Here is a 15,252-nt window from a genome sequence, read left to right as displayed (position 1 = left end):
GCCATTAAGGACTTTGCAATCTGCCCAGCAAGAAGAGAGGGAAACAACAGGACCAAAAAAAAACAAAAAACAAGCATCCATACTCCTGTGTCAACCTTATCCACTAAGTATTCCCTAAATGCTGCTCAGCTGCCAGCTAGACATCACCAAGCAAATGTCCCAGATCTTCACATTCAATAAATCCAAAATTTCAATTTTTTGCGTGCTTCCTCCTAACCCAAGCTTGTTCCTCTTTCTATATGCTCTACTTTATTCTTACAGTCGTTCAACAAGTATTTACTCAGCATGTACCTTGGGCCAGACACTGACCTCACCTGGGGGTTCAGCAGGGAACAAAGCACACAGTCCCTGCTCTCATGGAGCCTGTCTGGTAATGCCATTCAACTTCAGTGAGTGGCTCGAGCCAAATGCAATGGCTTCCTCTTAAGGCTCTTTCTTCGGGGCTCCAGTCTCTCAAAGGGCCCATTTGTTTTACCTCCAAAATGTTTCTTAAATAATCCAGGCCCTCATCCTCACCCACCTGACCTGAGGCAACAGCTTCCTCGATCACCATCCTGCCTTCATTTTCTCTTCCATCTGCCAGTTTATCTTCCTCAATGCTCTTCTCTTCTTCTAACTTCTCCACTTACAAATAGCCACCAGCCCGGTGCATCTAAAGGCTAAAGTCCCAACTCTCCTTTCCAGCCACATATCCTACCATTCCTCTCCTCCTGTCCCCCACCCCAAAGCCCTCGATGACCTGGCTACATGCTAGATTACTGATGCCCACGACTTTCCACAACTCCAAGCTCTTCTGCATTGCCAGAAGCGCCATTTCCTCTCTGTCTACTCGGAGAACACTTAATCTTCAAATCCCAGCTCAACTCTAACTTTCTCTGTCAAGTTTTTCTCAGCTCTCTTGAGAGCACATCTCTCCTTGCACTGAACTCAGACACGTAATATCCTGAGTGTGTGCTCACATGCCTGTCCCTCCCACAAGACCTCTCCAAGACAGTGTGAGACCTGTTGTCCTCCTTGATTTTTGTATAATCTTAGTGCAGAATATAGTTCTGACTCAAAACAGACACTCACTAAAGTATTCTGTGAATGAATAAACGAGTGTCCTGTAACAAATCGTCTTGCTTACACAGTACAGCATTGACCTGAAACCAGGCTAGCTCCCCTATTGCAAGTAACACCGTAGGGCAGAGGGTTTCATCTCTAGTGTCTGCATGGGCCAGACAAATACAACTGAACCAAGTGGTCAGATCCGTAAGAAATCAAGGAATTTTCTTCATTCCCACAGTGGTCTCCTAAGAGGCCTCTCAGTCTTCCTTTTATTTTCTGCTTCTGATAGAAACTAAGATAGAAAGAAATATTTCTCTCCTACCACAAAGAGCAGTGCACATGCAGTGACAAAAGCTAACTGACTCTGCCTCAGGGTCTGAGAGGTAACGGAAGGTAAAGGGGACTGTGGGGAGCTGCCAGTGCCAATTTAGTCCAGCACAAGGGAAGCCCCCAAGCAACTCACCAGCTCCTCCCTCAGCTTCCCTAGAGTCTCTATGTGGTTACTCCGTGAGCTCAGCACAACTGAAAGCTTCTCCATGAGGATGTCGTATTTGCTCCTCCTGCAAGAGAAAAAAGACAGCCCATTTTTTCCTAGTCTGTTGTGAAAGACCATCTGTTCTTTAAAGGTGACAAGACAAGACTTAAGGGACAACATACCAAACCATAGAGCTTTAGTCTTAGGTCTCAAAGATCATCCAGCTCAACCCCTGCCCTTTACAGCTGGAGAAACTGAGGCTTGAGCAGTTCAGTCTCATGTCCAATGACACCTAACAACCCAGTGGCAGGGCCCAGACTTGACTCTGTGGCGAAGTCTGCAATGAAGTGATTCTTTAAAACTCTTCACATTTTTATACTTTAAAGTTCAGGAAGCATCTCATGTATTCCCTTATAGATCACTTGGTGAGTAAGGGAAGAGAGATTATTTCATAAGGTTAACAGGATTTTCTAAAATTCAGGCCCAATACACAAACCCAGGTCTTCTAGCTCTAAATCCAGTGCTCTTTTCATGGCATCTCAACATGCTTTCATGCCTCTCTGATTCTGAAGCCCTGGTTTCTACCTCCACTTCGCTGGTGTGACTGACCCCATCTTCCACATCATTTTTATGGTGTGAAGCGTTTGTCATAGTAAGCGCTCCTAAGCTAACAGTCATCAAAGGAAGCTGTTAAAAAGAGCTAAGGGTTCCCGGGATACGTGTGCTTAGGGGAGGCTGGGCAGAGGGGTGCAGGGAGGACCCTGACTTGTATCCCAGTTCAGTTGGGGAAGTACACCTTGGCTTTAACTATCCACAGTCCTAGGAGAAGGGAAAAGACAAGTATGAGACCCAGAGACTGTACCCACTTCTCCATTTTTACTGTCTCTAGATGAGTGAAAGGATAAATGAAGGGACAAATTCACTGAAGATGAATTAGTACCAGACACTGTCACAGCCATTTTACAGAAGAGGAAACAGAGGTTCAAAGAGATGAAGTGACTTTGCTCAAAGAAAGTGATTTAATCTAGTACCTCTCTTCTACCCATGGCTGCCCCCATGTCTTCAAGGAAGATCACAAACTATATATACCAGCTACACATTTGGTAATAGACAGTATGACTAGTTAATTAAAATGTGAATCATAAAACAGGATCCTCTCCAGTATAATATTTCCAACAGGGGTTTGAAGGCAAATTAAAAGTTCAGGACATATTCAACAGCGTACAGGTTTGAAGGCAAATTAGGACTATAGGATATTTTGACAGGAGTAGAGAGACAATTTTCACTCCTTGAAAACCTTAGCCAACCAACCAACTTAGTCAACAGTCAGTCCCCACACACACATTAAGCAGCTTCTTTGGGCCAAGCTGTGTGTGATGTAGTGGGCACTGTACACTTTAAAACTTAAATATTTAATCTCGAGGGCTCACCTCTCCTACCTTTTGGAGGCTGTGCCTAGTCACAGGAATAAAGGGCAGTACCCCTGTCACTTGGCTAGGGGACAATCACAGTATCATTCCCTGTGGTTTAGGGACAGGTCTGTGCACCCCACCTCCTAATTCTCCCTCGGCACTGCCCACTTCCACCATGGAGCCACTGGTGGCCTAGGCACTGGGGGGGCTTGTAGCTCACTCGCCCAAGGATCCTATATCCAAGGTCCTGTGCCAGCTTGACCTTCCCCCGCCCTGGACTCTGTCCCTCCCACAAAGAAAGGCATGGGGTTGCAGAGTATAGGCTGAGACCTCTCTGTGGGTGGCGAGAACATTTCTTTTTTCCATTCCTATGCCAGGTAATTACTCACCACAACAGTAGGATCAAAGAATCAAAGATAATCTACTCACTTCCAGAGACTCCCTGGTCTTCAGAAGGGAATGTGCATATTTTACCAGCTTGCTGTACTGTCGGGGCTATGAAACAGCTGTAATAGCAACATCATGCACAGTAATCATCTTAACAGAACCTCACCAACTCATCCATATGGGTTGATTATGGTTGTATGTTGCAAAAATATCCCAATTTGAAACTGACATAATTCAACCACAACTCAAATTCGACTTAGTTTTTATTTTTACTTGGAAAAAAAAAAAAATTACCAAAATTCTAACAGTGCCTATTGTTGAGTTGTGGGTTGATAGGTAAACTTTTGCTTCTTTCCTGTGTAATTTCCAGGTTTTCTAAATGAGCATGACCTATTTTCAGTGTCAGAAATAAGTAGTAAACACCTTTTATTTTAAAGCTATAGTCTTATTCTGACTATGATTTTTAAAGGTGTGATACACATGGCTGCAATCTAAAAGTAACGAAAACCTTTGTCGGCACATGCTGTACCTGTCCACGTGGAACCGGTTCAGGAGGAGGAGGATTGAGTGCTGCTGGGCTCCTGTGGGCAATCGAATCACATGGGACTGCATCGTAATGAGCCCGTTTTTGTTCAGGATTTTTCTGTGATAGTGCAGCTTCCCGGCATCAACCCTGGAGATGAGGAAGGGCATGGGCTGTGTCAGTTTGCGCTGTGGGTAGCTTTTACCCCACAATGCACACTGCCTCTCACTTGGGCATAAGTGCCGGAGACACACACATCCTACCCGGCCAGTCTAAGAGAACAGCCCTGTGAGACAAAGGCCCTGGGAAGAAAAAACATGTCTCAGTCAAAGAGCACATCCCAGGGTGTCCAGGGAGGAGTAGAGGAGGCGATGTGGGTAGAAGAAAGGGGAAAGGGGGTGAGTAAGGGATGGCTGGGTGGGGAGACAAAAAGGGCTAATATGGGAGTCATTAAATGTGGTCTTTAATCCTGCAATGGCCAATGACTGGGGTGACCACACATCTGGGTTTACAGAGGATGGTCCTGATTTATGTCTCAGGTAGTCCCTTCTGATTAGCTCTACCTTTTACCCTCAAAAGGTTCTGGCTTGGACAATAAATTATATGGTCACCCTGGGGACTCTTCAAAAAGAAAGCATTTGAGTTCTCAATCGCCATGGAGAGGGGACAAACTAGGTGAAAGGGGAGATGAGTCAGCAGGCACAGTCACCCCTGTGCTTGGGGTACAGGGCACGGCCCCCCTACAATTTCAAGCAGAGACGCGAATCCTCCCCCTTACTTGAAAGCAGTGCTGTGAAGGTCTCGCTGGAGCTCCCCTTGCCACCTGGACCGGCCTAATCGCTCCAGAATGCAGTAGGAGAAGTCGGGGAGCTTCAGGTCAGGGTCCCCCTCCAAGCCTATCAGGGCCCTATAGCGCATGTCCTGGGAGGCAACGATGACCAGTTTCTTCCCCCACCTGCACATCAGAAACAAACACCCAAAGCAATGAGTTTAATCAACTCAGAAATCGCAAAGATCCCTTCTCAGCTGAACCTTAAAGAATCATCATTTTCTGCTTCTTTGAAGTTCACAATACCCCCAAATTAGGCAAGTTTCCAGTGCTTAAACCGAGCAGAGACAAGCTTGTTAATTCCTTGCATAAAGCCCTCCCAAGTCTCACCAGGGCAGACCAAAATTCTTGACCTGGAGGGTCCTAAATGATTTGGTTCTTCTCTCCCTTGCTGATTTCGTCTCCTACCACTCTCCCCCTCACCCACAATGGCCTTCTTCTGTTCTTTAAACAAGCCTCAGGGGTGCTCCCTTGCTGTTTCCTCTGTACAGCTGCTCTTTCCCCAGACATTCCCCAGGTGAATATTTCCTCCCCATTATTCAGGTCACAGCTCAAATGTCAACTCCTCAGGCCTTCTGGAAAATGCTAACTAGTGCTCCCTTCCCTACCACCACCAAGGTTCCACTAGACCATTTTCAGATTCTCTGAAACATACATTTTTATTTGCAGACATTCTTGTCTGTCTTCCCCCACTAAAATACAAGCTCTGTAAGAGCAGGCACACTGTCAACTTGTTCACCAGGATATCCTCAGTGCCTAGAATAACATTTGGTCCACTGTAGGGGCTCTATCCACATTTGTTAAGTAAATGAAAGAGCCTAGTGAACTGTACTGATAAAACAAACTTCAAAAGGTCAGAGACACTGGACTGTGTAGTCAGTGGGCCTGTAGTCTAATTTTAACTACAGTGCTGAAGACTAGACCTTGAACAAATCATTAGTTCCTCCTACTGACTTGATATATGAAAAATAATGTCCCAAAGCAGGGTGGAGAGCAGTTCCTAGAAAGGTGCTTTAAAATACCCTGACTGAGAATACTAACTTCCCTGCTGAGGCCTAACATGCTTAACTGCACCCTACCATTTCAATTTAGCCTCCACCACAGTGTCTTGTCTGGTCAATTAAACTGACTTGTTGGGCACCCTGGTCTGCTCTGTTCACACGCTTCTGGGTCTAGCCCTGCAGCCGTGAGTCCCTACAAGAATCAGCTGGCAGAGATCTGATAAGTACTCATGCCTTGGCATGGAGATACTCAATTGGAGGAGCTCCCTTTCTTGGAACACATTCACCAAGGATCCATATGTAAGAGCTCACAGGTACTGATATTTCTTATTTAAGTCAACACCTACTCTTCCCAGTCCTGTTTCTATTGCCTGGTCATGAGGTCTGTCTTCAGCCACAGCCCACAGTCTGACAGGTTTCCTTGCTCCTTTCCCACACCAGGTAACTTTGTGTCTACCCCCAACGGGGGGGGTAAAAAAGAGACTATCTTCATTTCAACTTAACTGCAGCTTCCTTCACATTCTTTGTGACCTATAAGACATAGACATCTCTATACTTCATCTTTAAAAAGAATGTTAGGTTGTGAATACGTGAAAGAAAGGCAGCCCAGTTTACTGTCGGAAGCCACAAACTTAGAACCTGTACTCCCAAGTTCCAAAACAGGTTCATTAATTTAAATCAGCAGAGGGCAACTGGAAAAAAAAGGTTTGAAAACAGAGGGTCTAGTTGACTGCTTTATACTTTTCTATTACTCAGATTCATTTATTACCCTGTACTATATTTCCAATGTTTTTAATTGTTGCCAATTAGCTCCTTCACTGACTTTGGCTGGACTGAATTTGCTGACTGTGCCTATCAAAGAAGTTATCAAGTATCAACTAAGCACTGTGCAAAGTCCAAGATAAGTAAAAATGGATTCTATCTTGAAGGAGTTCACAGTCTATTGAAGGAGAAAGATAAGATGAACAATGACACTCTGAACTGCTCTGACAGAGAAGCTCTGGCTGTCAAGGCCTTGGGCTATGAATGGGGCATGAACAGTGGCAACTACGAGGAATCTCTCAGGGGAGGGGAGTGTTTAGTTAGCAATAGGCTGGGTGGATGACAGGGAGAAGGTAAGGAAGCAAAGCCTACAAGATAACAGAGGCAGGAGCATGCCTGTTCTGGGAAACAAGCCATGTGGCATGGCCAAGCAGAGTACAGGTCAGAAGGCAGAAGGATGTAAAGCCTAAGAGACCAGCAGGAGTCCACTTCCTGAGTGGCTGTGCTGTGCCATGTGTTTGATGACGTAGGTCAGGGACAAGAGCATCAAACCCGACAGGACACTACGTCAGTCAGCGTGTATTTTTAGGAGCTACTCTGTGCTGGCATATTTTAGGCCCTCGAGATACAGCTAAGAACAAGACGGACAGAGTCCCTGCCCTCGGGGAGTTTACAGTCTGGTGATGAAAGACTGACATAAATAAATATTTGAGATCAATTTTGCTAAAAAGAGTAATATGATGGTGCTTGGGCAACGCGGGGATGCTAAGGATGTGTGTTGAAACCTGAATGATAAGAAGGAGGTGGTGATGTCAAGATCCGAGGGCAGAACATTGTAAGCAGAAGGAACAGCACGTGTAATTAGTCCTGAGGCAGACATGAGCCCAGTATGCTCAGGCTGATGCATAGTGAACAGTGGAGAAAATTGCTAGAGCTGAAGTAAGAGAGCTAGGTGGGCAGAGGCTAGATTAGAAAGAGCCTTATAGGCCAGGGTCCAGAGGGCAGGGAGCACGCAGGAATGAAAGTGCAGGGGATGGGGGGGTGGGAGGTTCATGGCTTATCGGAAGGGGGCAGCTAGTACTTAGCTCTGGCCTACGTCACCAGGCAAAAATACAGTCCCAGAACTTCCGGGAAGATTGCAGAATAAGGATAAGCAGAACTCACCCCTCCACCCAAAACAACTAGAGAACAAGCAAAAACTGTCCAAAGCAGCAGTTCTGGGGCTCAGGTAATCAGAGAAGGACCCCTGAAACAGAAAAGGAAGACCTGGATGAAAAAGCAGGGAAAACTAAAACTGAGAAATAGAGGTGAGTGAACTCAAATGTGACTACCCCTGAGGCCGGTGGCTGTGCACCAGCTGGGTCTTGCTGACGGCTAAAGGCAGCGCACTCCTAGATTGGCTGCAGCTCTCCTAGCATGCCTAGATGGGCTGCTGGCTGGCGAAATTAACCCTCTCAGTCCCACAGCCTAGAGTCTTTCCACGTGGGAGCCCAGGAGCCAACAGATCCGTTATAACCACATACAGAGACCCCACTGCAGGTGCCAGGGCCCATTCCTCACCCCTGAGGCCAGTTGCTTCATGAGCTTGGATCTCAGGGAGACAGGGAGGCCCTCCCCTCGGGAGGAGAGGGGGATGCAGAGAAGTGCTGATCTGACAGTTGGCTGGCAAGGGAGACCCTTTGGGTCCCACAGCCCTGATCCTGTCTGCACAGGGGACCAGGGCGTTCACGACTCACCTTCTTTCAGGAGCAGAGAGGTGGGGGTGAGGGAGGGAGCTGCATTGCGATGCCAGGTGCCCTTCCCCTACCCCGAGGCCTGGCAACTGAGGCCAGTGACTATTCATTGGCCTGGGTCTTCCTGGCTGGTGAAATGCAGTGCATTCCTGGGCTGGCCGCTGGCCAGTGAAGTTAACCCTCTCAGTCCCACAACCTGCAGTCTTTCCATGTGGGAGTCTGGGATCCACCAGCTCCAGTGCACCCACAAGTGGAGTCTTCACCTCAGTGCACAGTGCCCATCTCCCACCTGCAGGGCCAGCGGCTTCCAGTGCACGTGGACCTGGGAGAGACAGGGAGGCCTGCCCCTCAGGAAAAGAGGGAGAAGTAGAAGAGTCCTGAGCTAACAGTTGGCTGGAGAGGGAGACCCTCTGGGGCCTGCAGCCTTGAACTGGACCTTGACCTGGTTTGGACCCTGCCCAGCAGGCTGCTGTGGTGGGGGAGAGGCAGGGTTGCACAGAACAGGTGGCCCCAGTGGACCAGCTGCTGGGAAAACTGGGAGAGTGCAGGCTGGCAAGCTGCTTTTCTTTCCACCCTTCAAGAGCCTTCTGAAAGGGACTGAACCCCCTGTATGAGACCACGGACTGGCTTGGCTGGGAAATACTGACAAACCAAGTGCCAAAGGAGACATTCAGTGCGAACCCAAGCAACAACAAAATCTTAGACAAGAGAGGGATACCAACTTTCAAAATAATCTTATCAAGATAATCAGATGGCTGCAGGAGAAGATAGCAGTCTCCACAAATGACGAAAACAGAATATAAAGCCTGAAAGCAGAATGTGGAGCTAAATACCCAGAAACTCCTCCAACAGTTAGATTTGTGACAAAAATTAATATGCATGGAGCATAGCAGTGTTAGCAAAATGGCAAAATTTATTTAGCACTAAAGTTGTACTTCAAAAGCTAAGACATCTAATGATGCCCAAGAAAATAAGTTTCCACAGACACCAGAAGGACAAACATACAATATTTAATTTTAGTGGATCTCAAAATTGTCTTAAATCAATACCTTCTACACATGTTAATATCTTGATTAAGTATCACAATGCAGAATACACGTTAAGTAAAAGAATTCCAGCTGGTAAACATGATAAGGACATTTATAAGAATTTATTTAATATATGTACAGCCATTACGTTTTCAGGTAACAGGAGGAAAAATGCAACACAATTCTTTTTTCTCTTATCAAGGCACTGTCATTTAAGCATAAACCTGGAGTACTCAAGACAGAATTCAGGTTTACAAGATAAAAGCATGGCAAGAAGTGTCAGACCGCTGCGGTAGGATATGTGTGTCTGAAAACTAATTTCAAGAAGGAAATACACAAATGGCATATTTTATCTACTTGCTTAGTGAAAGATTGGCAGTTTAAATTGTTTCAAGTAGCAGGTACAATGAATTTTGTTGCAAATTGTATTAATTTTTGAAGCAACGTGGGTGCTGGCTACTAGTAGCATCAAAAATATATTCAGGATTGTTTTGATACTTGTATTTATAATTAAAAAAAGTTGGGGGTGTCAATAAATTTCTGTTAAAAGCCATTCCTGTGTGCTACATGTAACAGACATGGTAAATATTTGTTTCCAGTCTTTGTTTAATAAACCATACATTTAAGTCTAAGTGAAAACAACAAAAAGGAAATAGGTGTATGGATACGTGATTCTGAGATTAAAGTTAGTTTTAAAATGCAAAAAAAAGAAAGAAAAAAAGGATAATCAGATGCCCAGAAACCAGCAAAAATCACAAGGCACATGAAGAAACAAAAAGATATGGCCAAGCCAAACAATAAAATTAAAAAGCTGGAGGAGACAGAGAATTTGGAACAACTAATCAAAGATGTTCAAACAATTCTCCTAAATAACTTCATCAAGATGGTTAAAGAGATAACAGGTATCAAAAAGACACAAGAGCATAAAGAAGGATTTGAAAGAATAAATAGAAAAAATAGCAGAACTTACAGAAATAAAAGATACTTTAGATGAAATTAAAAATATACTAGAGAAACACAACAGCAGATTTGAAGAGGCAGAAGAATGAAGCAGTTAACTATAGGATACAGCAACCAACTTTGGATGCACAAAAGAACAAATGGAGAAAAAATGGAAAAATTTGAACAGGATCTCAGGGATATGACCGACAACATGAAGCACCCAGATATAAGAATCACAGGTGTCCCCAAAGGAGAATAAAAGAGTAAAGGGCCAGGAAGAATATTTGAGGAGATAATTGTGGAAAATTTCCCAATCCTTCCTTACAAAAGATATAAACATGCAAATCAAAGAAGCCCAATGCACTCCATATAGAATAAATCTGAAGAGACCCACCTGAAGACACATACTGATCCGACTGTCAAATGCCAAAGAGAAGGAGAGAATCCTGAAAGCAGCAAGAGAAAAGCAATTCACCACATACAAGGGAAGCCACATAAGACTAAGTGCTGGTTTCTCATCAGACACCATGGCGACAAGAAGGCAGTGGTACCATATATTTAAGATTCTGAAAGTGAAAATTTGCCAGCCAAGAATTCACTTCAAAAGTGAGGGAGAGTTTAAAATATTCACAGATAAACAAAGGCTCAGAGAATTTGTTAAGAAGAGACCTGCCCTGCAAGACATGCTAAAGGGAGCAATGAGGCTGAAAATAAAAGACAGGAGAGCGAGGCTTGTTGGAGAGTACAGAAATGATGATTTTAAGTAAGGTAACTAAAAGGATAGAGAGAGAAATAATAGCTCTGACAAATAAAAACTAAAGGATAAAATGGTCAAAATAAGGATGGTTTTTACAGTAATAATACCGAATGTTAATGGATTCAACTCCCCAATCAAAAGACAGAGATAGGCAGAATGGATAAAAAATATGATCCATCTATATGTTACTTACCAGGGACTCATTTTAGACCCAAGGATACAAATAGGTTGAAAGTGAATGGATGGAAAAAGATATTCCACACAAGCAATAACCAAAAAAAAAAAAAAAAAAAAAAAGCTGAAGTAGATATACTAATATCAGACAAATAGACTTGAAGCACAAATATGTTACAGGAGACAAAGAAAGACAAAATATATTAATAAAAAAGGCAGTTCATCAAGAAAAAATGACAATCATATATATTTATGTACCTAATCAAGGTAATCCAAAGTACATGAGGCAAACACTGGCAAAACTGAAGGGAGTAATAGATGTCTCTATGATAATAGTGGAAGACATCAACACACCACTGTCTTCAATAGATAGGACATCGAGACAGAGGATCAACAAAGAAAAAGAGAACCTAAATAATATGATAAATGAATTAGACCTAACAGACATATATGGAGATTGTTGCACCCCAAAACAATAGGGTACACATTCTTCTCAAGTGTTGATGGAACACTCCCTATGATAGACTATATGCTGGGGCACAAAACAGGTCTTAATAAATTTAAAAAGATTGAAATTATACAAAGCACTTTCTCTGATCATAATGAAATGAAGCTGGAAATCAGTAACAAATGGAGAACTGGAAAGTACACAAGGATATGGAGGTTAAACAACACACTCTTACACAATCAGTGGGTCAAAAAGGAAATTGCAAGAGGAATCAATAAATATCTCAAGACAAATGAAAATGAGAATACAACATATCAAAACTTATGGGATGCAGCAAATGCAGTGCTGAGAGGGAAATTTACAGCCCTAAACACCTACATTAGAAAGGAAGAAAGAGCTAAAATCAATGACCTAACTGAATAATTGGAGAAAGAACATTAATCTCAAAGCAAGCAGAAGAAAAGAAATAACAAAGATTTGAGCAGGAATTAATGAAATGGAGAATTAAAAAAAAAAAAAAACACAATAGAGAATCAATAAAACAAAAAGTTGGTTCTTTGAGAAGATCAATAAGATCAACAAGCCCTTAGCTAGACTGACAAAATCAAAAAGAGAGAAGATGTAAATAAATAAAATAAAAAATGAGAAGGGGGTCATTACCATAGACTACAAAGAAATAAAAAATATCATAAGAGGATATTATGAACAACTGTATGCCAACAAACTAGACAACTTAGATGAAATGGACAATTTCTTAGAAACACACGAACAACCTATACTGACTCAAGAAGAAACAGAAGACCTCAACAAACCAATCACAAGTAAAGAGATTAAATCAGTCTTCAAACACCTCCCTACAAAGAAAAGCCCAGGACCAGATGGCTTCACAGGGGAATTTTACCAAACATTCCAAGAAGAATTAACATCATTCCTGCTAAAACTTTTCTAAAAAATTGAAGAGGGAACACTACATAACTCATTCTATGAAACCAACATCACCCTAATACCAAAGCTGGATAAAGATATTACCAGAAAAAAAAGAAACTTCAGAACAATCTCTCTATTGAATATTAATGCAAAAATCCTCAACAAAAATTTGCAAATCGAATCCAACAGCATACTAGAAGAATTATACACCATGACCAAGTGGGTTTTAGTCCAGGTATGCAAGGGTGGTTCAACACAAGAAAATCAATTAATGTAATACATCACATTAACAAATCAAAGGAGACAAACCATATGATCATCTCAATTGACATAGAAAGGCATTTGACAAAATCTAGCTAGCATCCTTTCATGATAAAAACACTTCAAAAGGTAGGCTCAAAGGAAACTTCCTCGACATGATAAAGGGCATATATGAAAAACCCACAGCTAATATCACACTCAATGGTGAAAGACTGAAAGCCTTCCCCTTTTAAGATCGGGAATGAGACAAGGATGCCCGCGGTCACCACTGTTGTTCAACATTGTGCTAGAACTTCTAGCTAGAGCAATTAGGCAACAAAAAGAAATAAAAGGCATCCAAATTGGAAAGGAAGAAGTAAAACTCTCATTATTTGCAGATGACATGATCTTACATTTGGAAAACCCAGAAAAAAAAACACAACAAAGCTACTTGAGCTAATAAACAAATTCAGCAAAGTGGCAGAATATAGGACCAATGCACAAAATTTAGTAATGTTTCTATACACTAGTAATGATTTACCCAAGGACGTAATTAAGAAAAAAATTCCACTCACAATAGCAATGAAAAGCATCAACTATCTAGGAATAAACTTAACCAAGGATGTAAAGGACCTGTACATAGAAAACTACAAGCAGAAAGACCTAAGATGGCAGCACAGAGAGGACTGGAAGCTAAGTAGTCCCCCTGGAACAACTAAAAAAAAACAGAAACAACTAGTAAATAATCCGGAATAACTGCAGTGAGACAGACATGACCGTCCACTCATCATACACCAACCTGAATTGTGAGGAATGCCCGAGATCACAGCATAAAATTTGTCAGCAAGAACTGCAGATCCAAATCGGGAGACGCCTCTCCCACAGCCCGAGTTACAAAGCCTCATGGTGCCAGAGAGAAGCTTTCTCCCAGCAATCAAATATAGCTCAGCTGAGCTCCAAATGGGGTTTTAATTAGCGAGTGTGAACTGCTCACTATGAGGTACAAATCCCCAACAAGTAGACAGAGGCTTTCGGTGATGACTGACCTTGGAGAGCCGGAGGGTCGCCTCGGACTAGCTCTGTTCCTTTTTTGACTCAGTGGAGAAAGCCTCAGCCATTTTCAATTCCCAGTTCTGTGACCCAGACAAGAGTATGGCACACGCAGAGGGAGACCATTGAAATGCTAATGACCTCCCCCTAAGGCATCTATCTTCTCTAAGAGGAAAGGGGTGGGGCCCAGCTCTACTACCTGCCTTTCATTCAGAACTTACACCAGTCAAGAATTACAGGCTAATCTTTGCATCAGTCAGAGAGAGTCCCTGCATGGCCCGGCGGCCGGGGCTTCCCTTGAGGGATGACACGCACTAGTGACATAGCACAGCCTTCCCTCAGCAGAGGTCCTGGAAGATCACAGCTGAGAACGGGGGCCTGCTCGGAAAACCCAGGGATGCAACGTCAATGTCGGTGGTTTGTGGGTCAGAGACAGAGAAAATCTGGGGAAAAACTGAAATGAAGGCTTAGACTCTTGCAACAACCTTGAATCTCTGGAACACCTGGGAGGTCTGAATATTAAAATGGCCCTGCCTCCCTGACCCCTAGACACATGCATCACGTTCAGGGCGAACAGCTCCAACAACAAACCCAAACTGAGTTCACCAATTGAACCCCACAAAAATCATTCCCCCACACACCACAGAGACAGAATTGGGGAGAACTGACTTGAGGGGTATAGGTGACTCGCAGACACCATCTGCTGGTTAGTTGGAGAAAGTGTACACCAACAACTTGTATTTCTGAAAAATTAGATTGGTATTTTTTTTTTTTTTTACAACTTGAAAGAACCCTATCAAGCAAAGCAAATGCCAAGAGGCCAAAAACAACAGAAAATCTTAATGCATATGATAAAATCAGATGATATGGAGAACCCGATCCCAAACACCCAAATCAAAATATCAGAAGAGACACAGTACTTGGCACAATTCATCAAACAATCACAATCGAGGAAGGAAAACATGGCACAGGATATAAAAGACATGAAGAAGACCATGGAGCAGGATAAAAGGGACATAAAGAAGACCCTAGAAGAGCATAAAGAAGAAACTGCAAGAGTAAATTAAAAAAAATAGAAGATCTTACGGAAATAAAAGAAATTATTGGCCAAATTAAAAAGAATCCGGATACTCATAATACAGGATTAGAGGAAGCTGAACAACGACTCAGTGTCCTAGAGGTCCACAGAACAGAAAATGAAAGAACAAAAGAAAGAATGGAGAAAAAAATCGAAAAAATTGAACAGGATCTTAGCGATACGATAGATAAAATAAAACGTCCAAATTTAAGACTCACTGGTGTCCCAGAAGGGGAAGAGAAGGGTAAAGGTCTAGAGTGAGTATTCAAAGAAATTGTTGGGGAAAACTTCCCAAACCTTCTATACAATATAAATACACAAAGCATAAATGCCCAGTGAACTCCAAATAGAATAATTCCAAATAAACCCACTCCAAGACATATTCTGATCAGACTGTCAAATACTGAAGAGAAGGAGCAAGTTCTGAAAGCAACAAGAG

General features: G+C 42.9%; 1 protein-coding gene across 1 annotated transcript in view; it reads right to left on the bottom strand.

Annotated features, from left to right (window-relative positions):
* GTF3C1 (general transcription factor IIIC subunit 1) overlaps window positions 1-15,252 on the bottom strand; it is a 94,976-nt gene that overhangs the window by 71,109 nt on the left and 8,615 nt on the right. Inside the window, exons 3-5 of the mRNA XM_037813954.1 lie at window positions 4,623-4,799; window positions 3,851-3,994; window positions 1,511-1,607 (exon numbers count right to left, since the gene is read on the bottom strand). Of these exons, the coding sequence (XP_037669882.1) occupies window positions 1,511-1,607; window positions 3,851-3,994; window positions 4,623-4,799 (418 nt within the window). The remainder of the gene's footprint in view (window positions 1-1,510; window positions 1,608-3,850; window positions 3,995-4,622; window positions 4,800-15,252) is intronic.

This window comes from Choloepus didactylus, chromosome 21, assembly GCF_015220235.1.
Source record: "Choloepus didactylus isolate mChoDid1 chromosome 21, mChoDid1.pri, whole genome shotgun sequence".
In the NCBI taxonomy this organism is placed as follows: Eukaryota; Metazoa; Chordata; class Mammalia; order Pilosa; family Megalonychidae; genus Choloepus; species Choloepus didactylus.
Note: the sequence above shows the minus strand (reverse complement) of the source record. Positions and strands in the feature narration are given on the sequence as shown.